Source organism: Phacochoerus africanus, chromosome 3 (genome assembly GCF_016906955.1).
Source record: "Phacochoerus africanus isolate WHEZ1 chromosome 3, ROS_Pafr_v1, whole genome shotgun sequence".
NCBI classification, from domain to species: domain Eukaryota; kingdom Metazoa; phylum Chordata; class Mammalia; order Artiodactyla; family Suidae; genus Phacochoerus; species Phacochoerus africanus.
This window is the reverse complement of record NC_062546.1, coordinates 172,378,870-172,394,223: the sequence shown is the minus strand read 5'-3', so window position 1 is coordinate 172,394,223 and position 15,354 is coordinate 172,378,870. Positions and strand designations below refer to the sequence as shown.

The 15,354-nt window shown below is 35.8% G+C and overlaps 1 protein-coding gene across 12 annotated transcripts in view; it reads right to left on the bottom strand.

Annotated features, from left to right (window-relative positions):
* The window catches only part of ABI2 (abl interactor 2), a 124,226-nt gene that overhangs the window by 39,019 nt on the left and 69,853 nt on the right, over positions 1-15,354 (bottom strand). For 7 of the 12 annotated variants that reach the window (XM_047773284.1, XM_047773292.1, XM_047773287.1 and 4 more), the window contains exons 3-5: positions 13,395-13,571; positions 3,600-3,697; positions 11-157 (exon numbers count right to left, since the gene is read on the bottom strand). In XM_047773284.1, the coding sequence (XP_047629240.1) occupies positions 11-157; positions 3,600-3,697; positions 13,395-13,571 (422 nt within the window). The remainder of the gene's footprint in view (positions 1-10; positions 158-3,599; positions 3,698-13,394; positions 13,572-15,354) is intronic. The other 5 variants (XM_047773288.1, XM_047773295.1, XM_047773290.1 and 2 more) reach the window with 1 other exon arrangement.

The following is a 15,354-nucleotide window of genomic DNA, read 5'->3' as shown; positions in this document are numbered from 1 at the left end:
GAGAAAATACCTGTAAGTTCGATTTCTTTGATTCACAGAAGCTGTCCTCACAGGGCTCTGCTGCGAGGGAGCCATATTACGGGTTGGGCTAGGTACGTAATCATTTGGTACCACTGGAGGACGCACTGGCTCCAGTGTGCGATAGGGGGAGTGCCGCCTACAAAAAGAAGAGCGTATGTAGCGTGTGATTAGCAAGTTTCGGCACAATAAATTCAGAGTTGCCAGTAGTGAAATACAATTTGTACTCGAGAGATAGTAAAATGTGTTTTAAAAAAACCCAGCTACCAATTTCAGTATAAGTATCACCTCACCATTAGGGTTTTGATGCTACTGTTATTTTTTAGTCTCCGACCTCATTTCCCTGTGCCAATGCAATTTTGTTCACTCATTCTGAGAGCATGAAGATTCTCCCACCTGGTAAGCCAATGTTTCCCAGACTCTCTTCTAAGATAAGTTCAAAGTATTTTAGTGCCAAATCAAATTCTCCCAACTGCACTGTACGAATGCACTAATTGTCTTCCTCACCCCCTCTCTCCCTAACCAAAAGTATTCAAAAAGTAAGGTAAATAAATTTAGAATTTGGCTCCACAACCCCCACACTGATGATCAAGAGCAACAACAATTCAATTCCTTTTGTATACAGTTAGTACACAGAAATAAAACTGTATCTCCACACAGAGAAATAAACAATGGAATCTCATTCTCCATTCTCTCTTCACATCCTCCTTCAACTTCCACCCTGACTGCCCTTACCCTCTTCAGAGTTCAATATTCAAAAGGGAGAGAAGAAATAAAAAGTCACCTAAGTCTTTCTACCTTATTTACTTTGAACTGTAAAGTACAAAGTAAACTGGATTTCATTAGCATATTTCCCTTTTTTTCCCTCAAAATTCCCTTTTAAAAGAAGAGAATAAGAAGAACAAGAAAGGAAATATGATAAGAAATAGGATACACACTGGAACACTAGTGATTATTTAAGTTAGTTCTCATCTTTACATTTCCAAATTTTTTATGACAATGATAAACACTCTGACATGAAACTGATACTGTATAGATGAGATTCTGGTCTTTAAAAAAAAAAACAAAACTGGATTTCAACATGTGAAAATTAAAGACTCTTTTTCTCCTAAAATGACATTACTCACTTGATTTATGTATTTCTCAATAATTCACTCTCCTGGAGTTCCCGTCGTAGCTCAGCAGTTATCGAACCTGACTAGGATCCATGAGGATGTGGGTTAGATCCCTGGCCTCTCTCTCAGTGGGTTAAGGATCTGGTATTGCCATGAGCTGTGGTGTAGGTCGCAGATGCGGCTTGGATCCTGCGTTGCTATGGCTGTGGCATAGGCCAGCGGCTACAGTTCCTACTGGACCTCTAGCTTGGGAACCTCTATATGCCGTGGGTATGGCCCTAAAATACACAAAAAGACCAAAAAAAAAAAGTAATAATTATAATTCACTTTCCCAAAAGCTCCCCAGGTTCCTTTAAATACTGTTCTGGGCCACTCAAGGTCTGGCTCACTGATTTGGAATGAGGTCACTTTGCAATGACCGTGTCTGTTCTATTACCATCAAAATCTGGCATAAACAAATATACACATTATTAAAAATGAATCAGGGCACTAAATAAGACACTGGGTCAAAGAAAGAAAAATGAAGGTCAGAACCTTGGATTTAAAATATTCCATATGCCTCCAGGCGACCAAAAAAATAAAAATAAAAGCAAAAATAAAATACTAAGAAGTGTGGGCATGTCTTAAATTTTAATGTAAATCAAAAACACAATAAAATAGGAAACTAATTTCCAAACAATTTTTCTCAGAAAATAAAATGTTCTGTTTCATCCAAGAAAAAAAAACCTCTGCTGATTGAGAATTATACAGTGAAGGCAATAATAAAACAAGGTAAAAAACTAGGGGCAGAGAACAAAATATGGTGGTTAGGCAAAGAATGCAAGAAAGCCAGGCTGTGACCATTAAGTTGCTAGTGGTGCTCAGCCACTCTGGTCTCCAAGGATCCCTGCAGAGCCCATTCTAATACACAAGGAAAACAAATACCAGTATATGAGTAAATCTTCAAAATTTAAGAGCAACAGAAAACTTATTTTATTAGAGATTTCAGTGGATTATCTTGCTAATAATCTTGATGAAAACCTAACAAAGTTAGATACTATACATGATAGAAATACAGACATTCCACAGGAAAATAAAAAATACTGCCTCTTGAACTAATTCTCTACTCTTTCTTTCCCTAAACAGTTATATGCTACCAAGTCATCTACATTCTACCCTGAAGTTTAAATCTTACATAATCTACTAGATTCTTTCTTCTCTAATCTAAACAGAATTACTTTTGCCCACCCCAAATAAAATCATCCTATCACTGGCTGGAATTCATTTGTATTCTTTTGTTTTCCACTGTCCTAACTATAATTCCTCTTCCAACATTATCTTTCTTTGCCTGATTAGGTTGTTGTTTTTTCTGTTTATTTTTGTTGTTGTTGTTGTGGTTTTTTTTTTGGTGAGGGGGCCAAAAAACAAAATTGCCAATTAAAAACTTTTCCGTATATATCACAAAGCCAATGGTAGTCAAAGTGTTTTGTTATTGTCTTACACATTTTTTAAAAATCCAATTCATGGTACAGTGACTCTGAAAAGTTGATAGAGAACAAATATTACCCCCTTTTACAGATGAAAAAACTGAACTCTTAAGAGGTTTACTATGTAAGACACACAGCAGGAGCAGAGTTGGACCACAATTTTAGTCTCCTCACTTCTGGGCAACATTATGCCCACCTAATCACAAATCTTGATCATGATAAGCCAAGTTTTTACATCATGATGCTATAGAAGAAAAAAAATCAAGCTTTTCCATTAATTGATCATTTCTGCCAAAGTCAAATCTAGAGCTCAGGTCTGTGGACCAAATGAAAGCTCAATGTTCTCATTAAAAACAAAATACACAGAATTCTGTAATCTACAAAGTGTTTTCTTCAGAAGACTAGTCTAAATAAGAAAAGTCAACTATAATATGAAATACTAAAATTTTTCTGAAAATAGGAGTTAGGGTGCAATTTATAATAAGCCATGAATTCAGTAGAATTTTACCTCCAATTTAAAATTCATTAGAAAGGTAATTTCTAGGAGTTCCCATTGTGGCTCAGCAGTAACAAACCTGACTAGTATACACGAGGTCATGGGTTCGATCCCCGGCCTTGTTCAGTGGGTTGAGGATCCAGCGCTGCTGTGAGCTGCAGTGCAGGTTGCAGATGTGGCTCGGATCCAGCATTGCTGTGGCTGTGGTGTAAGCCAGCTGCTGTAGCTCCAATTTGAGCCCTAGCCTGGGAACCTCCATGTGCCACAGGTGCGTCCCTTAAAAAAAAAAAAAGAAAAGAAAAGAAAAATAATTTCTAAACAAAATCTTTTTCAAGTATAAAGATGTTTTCCAAGAAAAGGGAAAGTGACACATGAAAAAAATAATCCTAAGAAGAAAATGTTCTCTCTTCAAATATTTAAAAATAGTTTAAACACATAAAGTGTTTAGTTTTCATACGACACTACACAAAATAGTTTTCAATTATTACTTAGTTACATACTCACCCAAGCGTCCCTTTCCCTGACATGGGGGGACTGGGGGGTTTCTGAGTTGGAGGTGTTGTACGCGGTAGCCCACCCATCTTCATATTCTGCGTACTCACCTAAAAAATTTTTGAGGAAAACTCAATTTAACTTGCATGCAGTGAAATAAAATGGCACTTTCAGGAAACAATGATATGCTATTTAACAAAGGAGGGGGAGATTTAAATAGGAAAAAAAAATTAGAGGCCATGCATTTCATATGCAATTTCTACTCTACTATTATTCTACAGTTGTACTCAAAGGACTCTTCCTAAATGTGAGGTTTTCAAATGATTATAAACTTGTATGCACAGACTTTATTTGCCATTAGGCCATCACACCAACAGATCACTGGTTAGACTATTTGATACTGCATCAACTGAAATTAAATAGATTAATATAAAAACTTTAGTTTTATAATAAAGAGTAATTCAGGGAGTTTCCGTTGTGGCTCAGCAGGTTAAGGATCCAATGACATCTCTGTGAGGATGTGGGTTCAATCCCTGGCCTCGTTCAGGGGGTTAAAGATCCAGTGTTGCTGCAAGCAGTAGCATAGGTCACAGATGTGGCTCGGAGTTGATGTTGCCCTGGTTCTGATTCAACCCTAGCCCAGGAAATTCTACATGCCATGGATTTGGTTGTAAAAGGGAAAACAAAAAACGAAAAACAGTAATTCAATCAGAAAAAATAATGCCTTTAAGCAATTTGTTTTTTAGATATCAAATATATCATAAAAAACAAAATACATGTTCCCCCCAAAAAATAAGCAACTTTAACTTTGATCCGTTATAGAGAATGTAAAATAAAGTTAAATCATATACATAGTAAATTTAATTTTTTAAAAACTGATCGGCTTTACAACTCAGATTTCTTTAATGTTCACTTATGAAGGAATCACCTACCTGAAATCTGCCAGAAGTTAAGGTATGTTCCTAAACATGTGAACCAGAAAAGTAGGGCTGAGGTATCCCATTCAACTGTGAGCAGTAGAGTGGCCAATGGCAATGTCCTAGTTCCAGTGGGAATTAAACCCACTTGGGCCCAAAATGAAGATTTATTCAGGCATGGGAAAGATGTAACACAATCTTAAGTCAGAGCTAAGCTATGATTCCACACCACTGTAAACCAACTGAAAACGCAAGTGTGGGAAACATGGGTCATCTGGGAACAATGGATGCCACTACAGGGGAAAGTCAGCATTTATATAGAAAGCCCTAGAAATCTGGATATCTTACGGAGTTAAAAGAAGTCATTCACGAATATAGTTCAAATGCAATCTCAAACTGTTTGAGATTACCAATGGATTATAGTTAATAATGTTTACCATATAGGTTCACACCGGACCCTATTTTAAGCCCCTAATATTCTGGATTATCAAACACTTCAAAAAAAAAAAAGGATCTTAACTTTTCTAATATGTCCAGGGTATGCAAATTATACTTACAAAATGAAATTGCAATACATTACACTTTTGAAATCAGAATACATTTATAATTGTAATTTTAAGAAAACAAATCCTAATTGTATACAAAATACTGAGGCTGTAAAAATTAACCCTGGCTTAAATGGAATATTTAAAAATCCTAAAATACTGCTTGTTATCTGAATAGGCAAGAAATAAAATATCAAGAAACAAACTCTTCAAATGAGTAACCCAGTGAACAAGTTGTGTGTGATGTTAAAACAATCTTTAATGACAAATGATACCTTTGAAATGTCAATATTTTTTACAGGTAAGCATTTATCTATAATCCTTTTGTCATTGCTTTTAAACAATTAATGCAAAACAAACTGGTTATCAAGGAAGAATAAAGATTAACTTATCCTTGCTCTTCCCCTCATTAATAAGCAGAGGGTATACTAATCATATCTTAAAACGAAAATGCCAGAAGAAGTTTTTAAAAATTAATCCACATTTGGGGAAAATTTTAGGAGTAATATGTACAAATAACCAATAGCTTTTAAGACTATAAATCTTAATTTGCGATACCAGAAGATTTTTAAAAGTAGTAACCAAAGTCCTTTAAGCTCAACCTTAAACAACATAAAACCCAAAGTCACTTTTAAGTGATGAAGGAGAAGTAGGTGACAAAAACACTAAACTACATCAACTTGCTAGGAACAGGAAGGAAAAGGAGTAGGGATAGAAAAAGAGTAAAGAATTTTATTCTATACATGGAATAGCTGAAATACTTGAAAACAGTTTTCCAACTTTGATTTATTTAAGATTTTGGTACGTAAGGTGTTTTGTTTAAATTGCAGTATCTTCTCTATAAGTCTTTTAATCTACAGCCAAAATAATATAAAATAAACAATCTATAAATTAAAATCTAGTGGACATTTCTATACATAAAACTTGATACATTTTATGATCTGGAGAATCATTGAATGATTGTATTTGTTTGGTTAATGGGGTTTGCATGAGTAACTTAATTCATTTAAGAAACAAAGAGTCCCTGAGGAATGTCCAACTAATCTATAATTTTACACTTCACTGATACTGCACTACCTTTACATTAAGCCAAAAAAGTATTCGATATTTCCTCAAGATAGCCTTCGTTGTGTGAAAAAATGCTTCTATACTAAGTAAAACAATGAAAATTCTAGAAGTTCCCAAGTGGTGCAGTGGGTTAAGGATCTGGTGTAGCCACAACTGTGACAAAGGCTGCAACTGTTGTACCAGTTCAATCCCTAGTCTGGGAATTTCCTCATGCCATAGGTGTGAGGAAACAAACAAAGAACAATGAAAATGCTATGCAGAATATAAATACTGCTATATAATTTAAGGAAAAGGTAAGAGAACAGAAATAATTACCAAACTAAATTTAATTTATTCATAAGTGAGATCTGTATTATAATTAAAGTTAATAAACTGTATTTCAAATCTAAAATAATTTGGTAAAATATTACTTGCGGGCTTAGTCATCATGGTTCTAAAAACTACTTTAAGGGAAGTTTTAGGGGGAGACAACATTTCCTGATGAGTAAAACATAGGACTTAACTGTGAGTGTGGTGAAGGGGAACTCAACAATAGAGACACACAAAGACAGAGAGAGAGAGGACACACCATAAACTTAAGACAAAGAAAAGTAACACTGCACCCATTTCAAATGAAACTTTAAAAAACACAGTATACATTGGCAAAACTATCATCTGGCACATAAACATGTAGTTAATGGTCCTGAACCATGAATGGGAGTGCTCAAAGTTTTATTTGGGAATTGGAATGAGATTTTGGTGACTGACTGCAACCATAATTAAATAATGTATTTTTTGATTCCATAAAAGCAAAAGTTATTACTGGGAGCTAAATGAAGCAGGTATTAGGTACACGGAGAAACAGTAGGAAAGGTCCCCTTTTTTTTCTAGCAGGAAGAAACCCTCACAACAGAAGAAATACTTCATTTAGATGATGAAGGTTAGTTAATGCCTGACAACAATTCAAATACTTTCCCACAGGCCTGTGGACTAAGAAATGCAGATAACACTGAAGGCAAGAGCATTTCCGTTATGATCAGAGTGGTCTGCTCTCTCAGGCTTTGGAGATCACTACAACTAGCACTAACTATCAGGCCAATTATTATACATTAACACTGTTTCGTAAGTGCTCCTGTGTTTCCTGCTCTATCCTTTTTTGGTACATGCAATACCCTTCCTGAACCCTGATGTATAATATAATGTATATCACATATAATGTTTATTATAAATGTCAGTGCTTTCTAGCATCTTGAGAACATCAGTATTTTTTATAAAGCTGGATAGCCAGGTATCACTAGTTTATAGAGCATATCACCTTTGCTATGAAGCAATCTGCCAGCCAGATGACCTACTGCAATTTAAGTAGCAGACACATTCTAAAAAGATACCTGCAGTATAGCCCTATTCTATTCTATTCTATTTTTATGGGCCACATGTATGGCATATGAAAGTTCCCAGGCTAGGGGCCGGATCAGAGCCAAGTCTGCAACCTATACCTACACCACAGGTCATGGCAACGCCAGACCCCTAACACACTGAAGCGAGAACAGGGATTCGAACCTGCATCCTCATGGATATTAATCGGGTTTGTTGGCAGGAGCTTCTGCATACTACAGGCACAGCTGGGGTGGGGATGGGGTTGGGGAGAAAGAAAGAAAAGAAAAGATGGACAAACTTCTTCATGATTTTGAAAATAGTTTCTGACAAATGGCTTTTGCCAAAACAGAGTTGGTGGCTCGAGGCTGGAACTAACAGGCAAATGCAGATGAGTCTCCCAAGGGTTGCTTTTATTATAGCATTTTTTTCCCAAATGCTGTGTCAAATGAATACTTAAGAATGAACCCTCAGCTGTACCTGAAAGCTACAGAAATGCGAGTGGCAATTTATCATCCTTCTTTAGGGAATGACATACTTATTAAAGCTCATACTCAAGTGAAAAAGCCCATTTTTATAGTTGTGGACCCTCAAGATTACAAGCAAATTTCAAGTGTTGTATTCTCTTTTTTTGTCTTTTTAGGGCCACACCCTCGGCATATGGAGGTTCCTGGGCTATGGGTCTAATAGGAGCTACAGCTGCCAGCCACAGCCACAGCAACGCCAGATCAGAGCTGAGTCTGCAACCTACACCACAGCTCATGGCAACACCGGGTCCTTAACCCACTGAGGGAGGCCAGGGATCGAACCCGCAACCTCATGGTTCCTAGTCGGATTTGTTTCTTCTGTGCCACAGATGGGAACTCTGAAAATGCTGTACTCCTAATGTGCTAATTGTAAAATAAATCTCTCACCCTTCCCCGTTATTTTAGAATCTGTTTGTACAATGTTCAACTGAAATAAATACATTAACAGATCAGAAGTCTTTAGTTTTGGTCTTTAGTTTTTGGTCTTTTTTTGGGGGGGGGTCTGTCTTACGGCCATACCCACAGCATATGGAAGTTCTCAGGCTAGGGGTAAAATCGAAGCTACAGCTACCAGCCTATACCACAGCCTCAGCAAGGCAGGATTCGAGCTGCATCTGTGACCTACACCACAAGCTCATGACAAAGCCAGATCAGATCCTTAAACCACTGAGCGAGGCCAGGAATCAAACCACATCCTCCTCATGGATACTAGTTGGGTTCGTAACTGCTGAGCCATGACGGGAACTCCAGAAGTCTTTACTATTTTTGAATAAAATAATACACTTATTTTTAAAGTATTTAAACTTAGCTCCATTAGTGACAACCTTTCGAAAGTTTGTAACACTTTCAACAAAAAAATGTTTTAAATACATTAGTAAATAAAGTCTTAAACCTCTTTTAACTATTAAAATAAAGAGTGGGGAAAGAGTACCCCAGTTCAAGGTACATTCCATTTTTATATGACGTCAAGTACATTTAAACACTTCCAATATGGTATTCTATCAGCTTTTTATGCCTCTTGCAGTAGAAATATCACTACATTGTTTTCAAAGGTCTTATGAATTAGGAGTTCCCTCGTGGCCTAGCAGGTTAGGGATCCCGCATTATCACTGCTGTGGTGCAAGTTTGATCCTTGGCCCGGGAACTTTCACATTCGATAAGCTTGGCCAAAGGGGAGGTTCCTAGGAATTTAAGCTCTACAACTTCTACTCAGTCAACTGAGGAAAAAACAATTAACCTAAATTTCAAATGAAAAGAACCATTAAACACAACCAGAATGTGCTGTACAAAAGGCTAAAAATTCAACTTTTGGCATTCCTGTCGTAGCTCTGCAGTTAAAGAACCTGACTAGTAACCATGAGGACTCAGGTTCAATCCCTGTCCTTGCTCAGTGGGTTAAGGATCCTGAGTTGCCATGAGCTGTGGTGTACGTTGCAGACATGGCTCAGATCCTGAGTGGCTGTGGCTGTGGCGTAGGCTGGCAGCTACAGCTCCGATGGGACCCCTAGCCTTGGGAAACTTTATATGCCAAGGGTGTGGCCCTAAAAAGAAAAAAAAAATCAACTTTTAAGCATGGAGGTCTTTTTTCTGAAGTCAAATCCCATGTGTCTGGTCCCAAAGTATGATATTGTTTACAGTATGTCTAAAAGGCATCAATTCTAACAACAAAAGCAAAGAGAGGGCTCATGATGAGCTGAGGAGGAAACAGTATCAGGAAACTTCTAGGGTACCTGATATAATCTCTAGGTCTCCAAAAAGCTCAGCTGGAAAACCACTGGACTAGTTTACTATTTGCTGTCCCTTCCAACTTTAATATTTTTTTCTTTAATTCTATTTTCCTATCTTAATAAATTCAAGTATTTCATTAATCAACCTTCTAAAACAACTCGTATTTTTTTCACCAGCATAAAAAAAGTAATGATTTGCTATATGCTGAATATTTCTTTCACTCTACTTTGTTTTGGTCCACCCAAAATTATTAACTATGTGCCACAAGTTTATAGAGAAGACATACTCACAAAGAAGGACAGGAAGATAGGCACTGGCACATTTTAGCTTCTAGGATGAGCTTCTCACCTTCTCAACCCCATCCCAATATAGTAGAAATGAATACACAGAGATACAACTCTCGGCAGTGGAGCTTTTTGGTGCAAGGGTGATGTTTCCTTATTAGATCTTTCCAGGAACATCTCATTTTCCACTCACTCTGGCCTAACTCTTGCACGGAACAGATCCTGAACCCAGAAAAGTCAAGAATCATAGTAGGATTCGGAAGAAGTATGGAGGGATGGCAGCTTAGATGAGCTGGTTTAAAGTTTAAGGAAAAGGAATTCATCCATTACTTTGTTCTTCCTTCGGTTAATCTTTTTGTGAACCTCAATAGCCAAAAGCTGAACAGAGACTTTACAGGGAAAAAGCCAAGGTGGCCACAAAGACTGCTTTTGGTTTAATTCTACCTATTTTATGCAAAGCAATCTTCTCACAATCCCACATGCCTCCCTCACCCAAACTAAGGGCTTGGAGCCAACACTCCAGTAACACATGAAATACACCTGCCTGGGCTCCTCTAGGCACATCCCTCTACCATGATCTGTTTAAATTTCTGTGGCCACTGTTAGCAGCTAGCTAGTTAATGATTCAAATCTCAGTCTTTTTTTTTTTGCTTTTTAGGGCCACACATGAGGTGTATGGAAGTTCCCAGGCTAGGGGTCAAATCAGAGCTGCTGCAGCTGCCTGGCATATCTGAGCCTCGTCTGTAACCTACACCACAGCTCACAGCAACACTAGATCTTTAACCCACTGAACAAGACCAAGGATGGAACCTGCATCCTCATGGATACTAGTCAGGTATGTAACCCACTAAGCCACAACAGGAGTTCCCCAGATCTGTCTTTTTGTCTTCTTGTTATCACTTTCTACACTTAAGACATGGCAAATAAGAGATTATAGGTAAGAATATGTTTTTGAAAAGGAATCACAAAACTTGGGTAAGAAAAAATGAAAAGGGAATGCGTGCTCAGTTTGGTGACAATAATCTTAGTACCATTCTGACAGGTTTCTTGAATATACTTGAATGTCCTTTCCCCTTAATCCTCCAAAATAATAAAATGTTACTGAAACAAAAAAGAAAAGAAGCTATTATCTAATTTGTAACTTGTATTTTATTAAACACTACAATGAGCTTTGAAGTTCTGCATATAATATTCAGCCTGGAAAACTCTTAAAGTGAGTTTATACTGAAATATATAATTTACAGAGCAATTTGAATAAAAATAATAATTTTGCTTTTTGCAAAATACATGATACTGCAACTTAAAAAAACCCTAGCACTGAATATTTTTCAATTTTCAATTTCTTTACAGTGATTAAGAGTCAAGAGATAATGACAGAGTGGCCGCAAGGTGTATAATAAAGCACACCATTTATAGAATAAAAAGGCTATTACACAGGGGGAGGGTTAAATGAAGCACATTAGCAGCCCTCCAATCCATAAGAAAATTTCTACATTTACAAAAGTCCAGCTAATTTTATTGCATAATGACATTTTATGATAGGATAACTTACATTTCAGTTTCACAAAATAGATTAACATTGCAAAGTAACCACTTACTCAACAAATATTTACTAAGTGCCTAATGTGTGTCAGGCACTGTTCTAGGTACACAGGATAGGGCAATGAACAAAACAGACAAAAATATCTGCCCTCATGGAACATGAAGACACACAAAGTTACATGACGAAAATAAAATAAAATAAGAGGAATTATTTGTTGGTTTTAAAAGGCCAAGCGCCAAATATCTCTTCACTCCCCCTATGTAATATTCTACATAAGAATAAAGAATGGAAATCCAGCCCTGGAATCTCTTACCTTAAATCTAAGCAACCACTTAATGCATAAATGGAGCAAATAAAAGAGGTAAGGGAAAAAAGCATTGAAAGGTTAGTTGGAACTTCAAGATGTGAAGAGAAAGGAAAAAAAAACAAAGAAAAAACAAGTTAAGCATTCAGCATTAAAAAATAATGTTTCAGTAGATCATAGAAAGAGTGGTTAAAGCAGAATGTGTCATGAACGGGAGTTTTTTTGATGAAATTATATAAGACACTTTTATTTAAAAACAACTTCATTAAAAATTTCTTCAAATTAGTGACCCCTAAACATTAAAAATCCAAATAATGAGAGGGACTACAGAGTCCCTAAAGAATATGTACTTGAAATGAGAATTGGGGGACTACCTTTTTAGTACACAAGTAGGCAAGTACGAACATGATGTTTTATATTCTAAGTGCCTTTTTGGTCATTAGATTCTGGGGCTTCTAAAATTTTCTATTAGCAGTCATTAGCTTTGAATAAATCTCAAAAGATTTTCCCAAATTAGAATAAATTTATTAATTATCCATCCAATTATACATCCTATTTTAACATGCTCTAGTTAGTACAGTAATCTAAATGCATTAGCTGTTTATTATAAAATTAAATTCAAATTTCAGGTAATAGTGCTTATATCAAAATTGTGAGAAAGGAAAAGATTTTTTTAAAAATTTACACTGTACATTTTCTTTTACCTAGACCTGCACTCAATTTAGACTTAACTGATTTCTAGCCATACCTGTGTGGGGTATATTTTTCAAACTTAAATTTGCTTATATTAGACATAAATCAACTGTATGAACTACAAAGCCTCACTGAGAGGCATATAAACATTTACTGAGCATCACATTTTAAAAGTCATTGTCTTTCAAATCACTGATGAGATACAAATTTATACTTAGCTGAAGCACTGAATAATTTCTTAAGTAGAAACACCAATTTAAATGAAATTTATATGCTCTTTAGTTTTAACTATGATACCTTACATACATGGCAGGCACCTGAATACCTTTTAAAAGATAGCCAAAATATATAATGGCTATATACTCAAAAGCAGTAGAAATGATAATTCACATATTAATTTTATCTACACTGTTCTCATCCAAAATGTTGAGATAAACTACTTTTAGAAAAAAGTACATGTTTATTTAAATATGTTCTTTATGAAAACGAATGCCAAATTTGCTGATAAATTTTTGAGATACTTTAATAATACACTGAATAATTTTTAATTAGTCATACTAAATGATTAAAGGATTAGAAAGATTATACCACACTTATTTATCAGATCTATATGAGGTATTTCCACAAGTGATTAATATGCAAATGCTATCAGTCAAGGATAATTGTTTAAAACTTGAAAAACACAATGCAAGAAGGTAACATAGTTATGTGGTAAGAAATCTTCAGAACCACAACTGGGCCAACATTTGGTCCTCTAGGAAAGAAAAGATAAACGTTTAATTTTCTAAAGAGTTAGTTCCCTAAAGGGCTATTGTTTTAAAAAGTTTGACAAAAATTATACTTACCTTTACTCCATGTCCAATATCATCTAGAATTGTATAGTCAATAGGTTTTCTAATATAACGAACTGGTCGCTCAAGGTTGGCTGGAGCAATAATCTTATGTGTCCTTGAAGTGTTTTTATTGGTAGTCAAAATACCAATTTCTCTTCTTGCAACTTTCTCTTTATGAATATCAACCGTCTACGAGACACAATATAAACACAAAATGGTAAAACTCTAATAGCCAGAAAAATCAAAATATAAATACTTAGAGATTTAACATCATCATTCATATCCTTAACCACAATTGCTAATTTCTCCTTTTGGGACCAATGTTGACTTCTTCCACATTTAGGCTAAAGCAAGGGTTGGGAAACCATAACTGGCAGACCAAAACTGGCCCGCCATCTGTTTTTTACAGCTGAAAAGCTAAGAGTAGAGTTTACATTTTTTAATGGTTGAAAAAATTCAAAAGAAAAATAAGGTCTAGGAGTGCCCGTCGTGGCGCAGCGGTTAACAAATCCGACTAGGAACCATGAGGTTGAGGGTTTGGTCCCTGCCCTTGCTCAGTGGGCTAACAATCTGGCATTGTCGTGAGCTGTGGTGTGGGTTGCAGACGCGGCTTGGATTCCACATTGCTATGGCTCTGGCGTAGGCCGATGGCTACAGCTCCGATTCGACCCCTAGCCTGGGAACCTCCATATGCCACGGGAGCGGCCCAAGAAATAGCAAAAAGACAAAAAAAAGAAAAAGAAGGTCTTGACATGTGAAAATTATATGGTATTCAAATTTCAGTTTCCATAAATACAGTTTTATTAGAGCACAGTCATTCTACTTTCTTACATATTGTCATAATACAATGGTAGAAATAAATATCTGTAACAGAGACCTTATGGCCTGCAATGCATAAAGTATTTATTAGGTGGCCATTTACAGAAAAACTTCACCAACTTCAGGGTTTAAGCAAGTTAATCTTTCCCCTCTCCATTAAGATTTAGCCTGATTAAGAAAGCCCCAGTGATTAATTTGGTTACATTAAAAAATAACTGATTAGTATAATTTCCACTCAGGTTTAAATACATTTTTATTTTAAAAAAGGCCTAAAATACAAATATGACATTAAAAATTAAGTCACTTTTTACAAAGAAACTTAAGCTTACTTAGGCAAGGCTGCTTATATTTTATCATGACACAATGTTTGTAAAATATTTCATTATTTTATTCATTAAATGCTTAAAACAAGATATAATTTAGTACAAGGTGTTTTTACTCAGTTTGCTATTTGCTAATAGAGGGTGAATTTCTCCACAAACACATGTAATTAATACACTAAAACAACATTTTTCAAACTACAAATTGCAATTCAGTGAGATGTGAACTGCAATTATCTTAAATGAAAAAGAACAGAAATATCAGACAACATGCACATAGATAAGTATTTTTTCTTAAAATATTTGTTATATATAAACATATACATTAAATTGTGTACTGGATGCAATATAAAATGGTTTGGGGTTTTTTTGTTTTTTTTTTTTCCTTTTTTTGATCTTTTTAGGGCCATGCCCACAGCATGTGGAGGTTCACAGGCTGGGGGTCGACCTGGAGCTGTAGCTGCCAGCCTAAGTCAGAGCCACAGCAAAACAGCATCTCCGACCTACACCACAACTCACAGCAATGATAGATCCTTAACCCACTGTGTGAGGCCAGGGATCAAACTACATAAAGTGTGAAGTAAACCTGAAACAAATTCAAAGCCTTTTTCAACCAAGAGATTTTAAAAGCAACAGAATCTCTAAGTTCATAACTAATAAATATACAAATGAATATTAGCCAAGGCAGTGACCTTATCATTTTAAGTATTTCTTTTTAAAACAAAAATAGCCCTTGAACTTTTTTTGTGCATATTAGATAAATTATGAGATCTGCTTTCCTTTTCAACTGTGTGGGGAGCTGTAACAGAAAAAAGAAGTCTGGAGTTCCCATT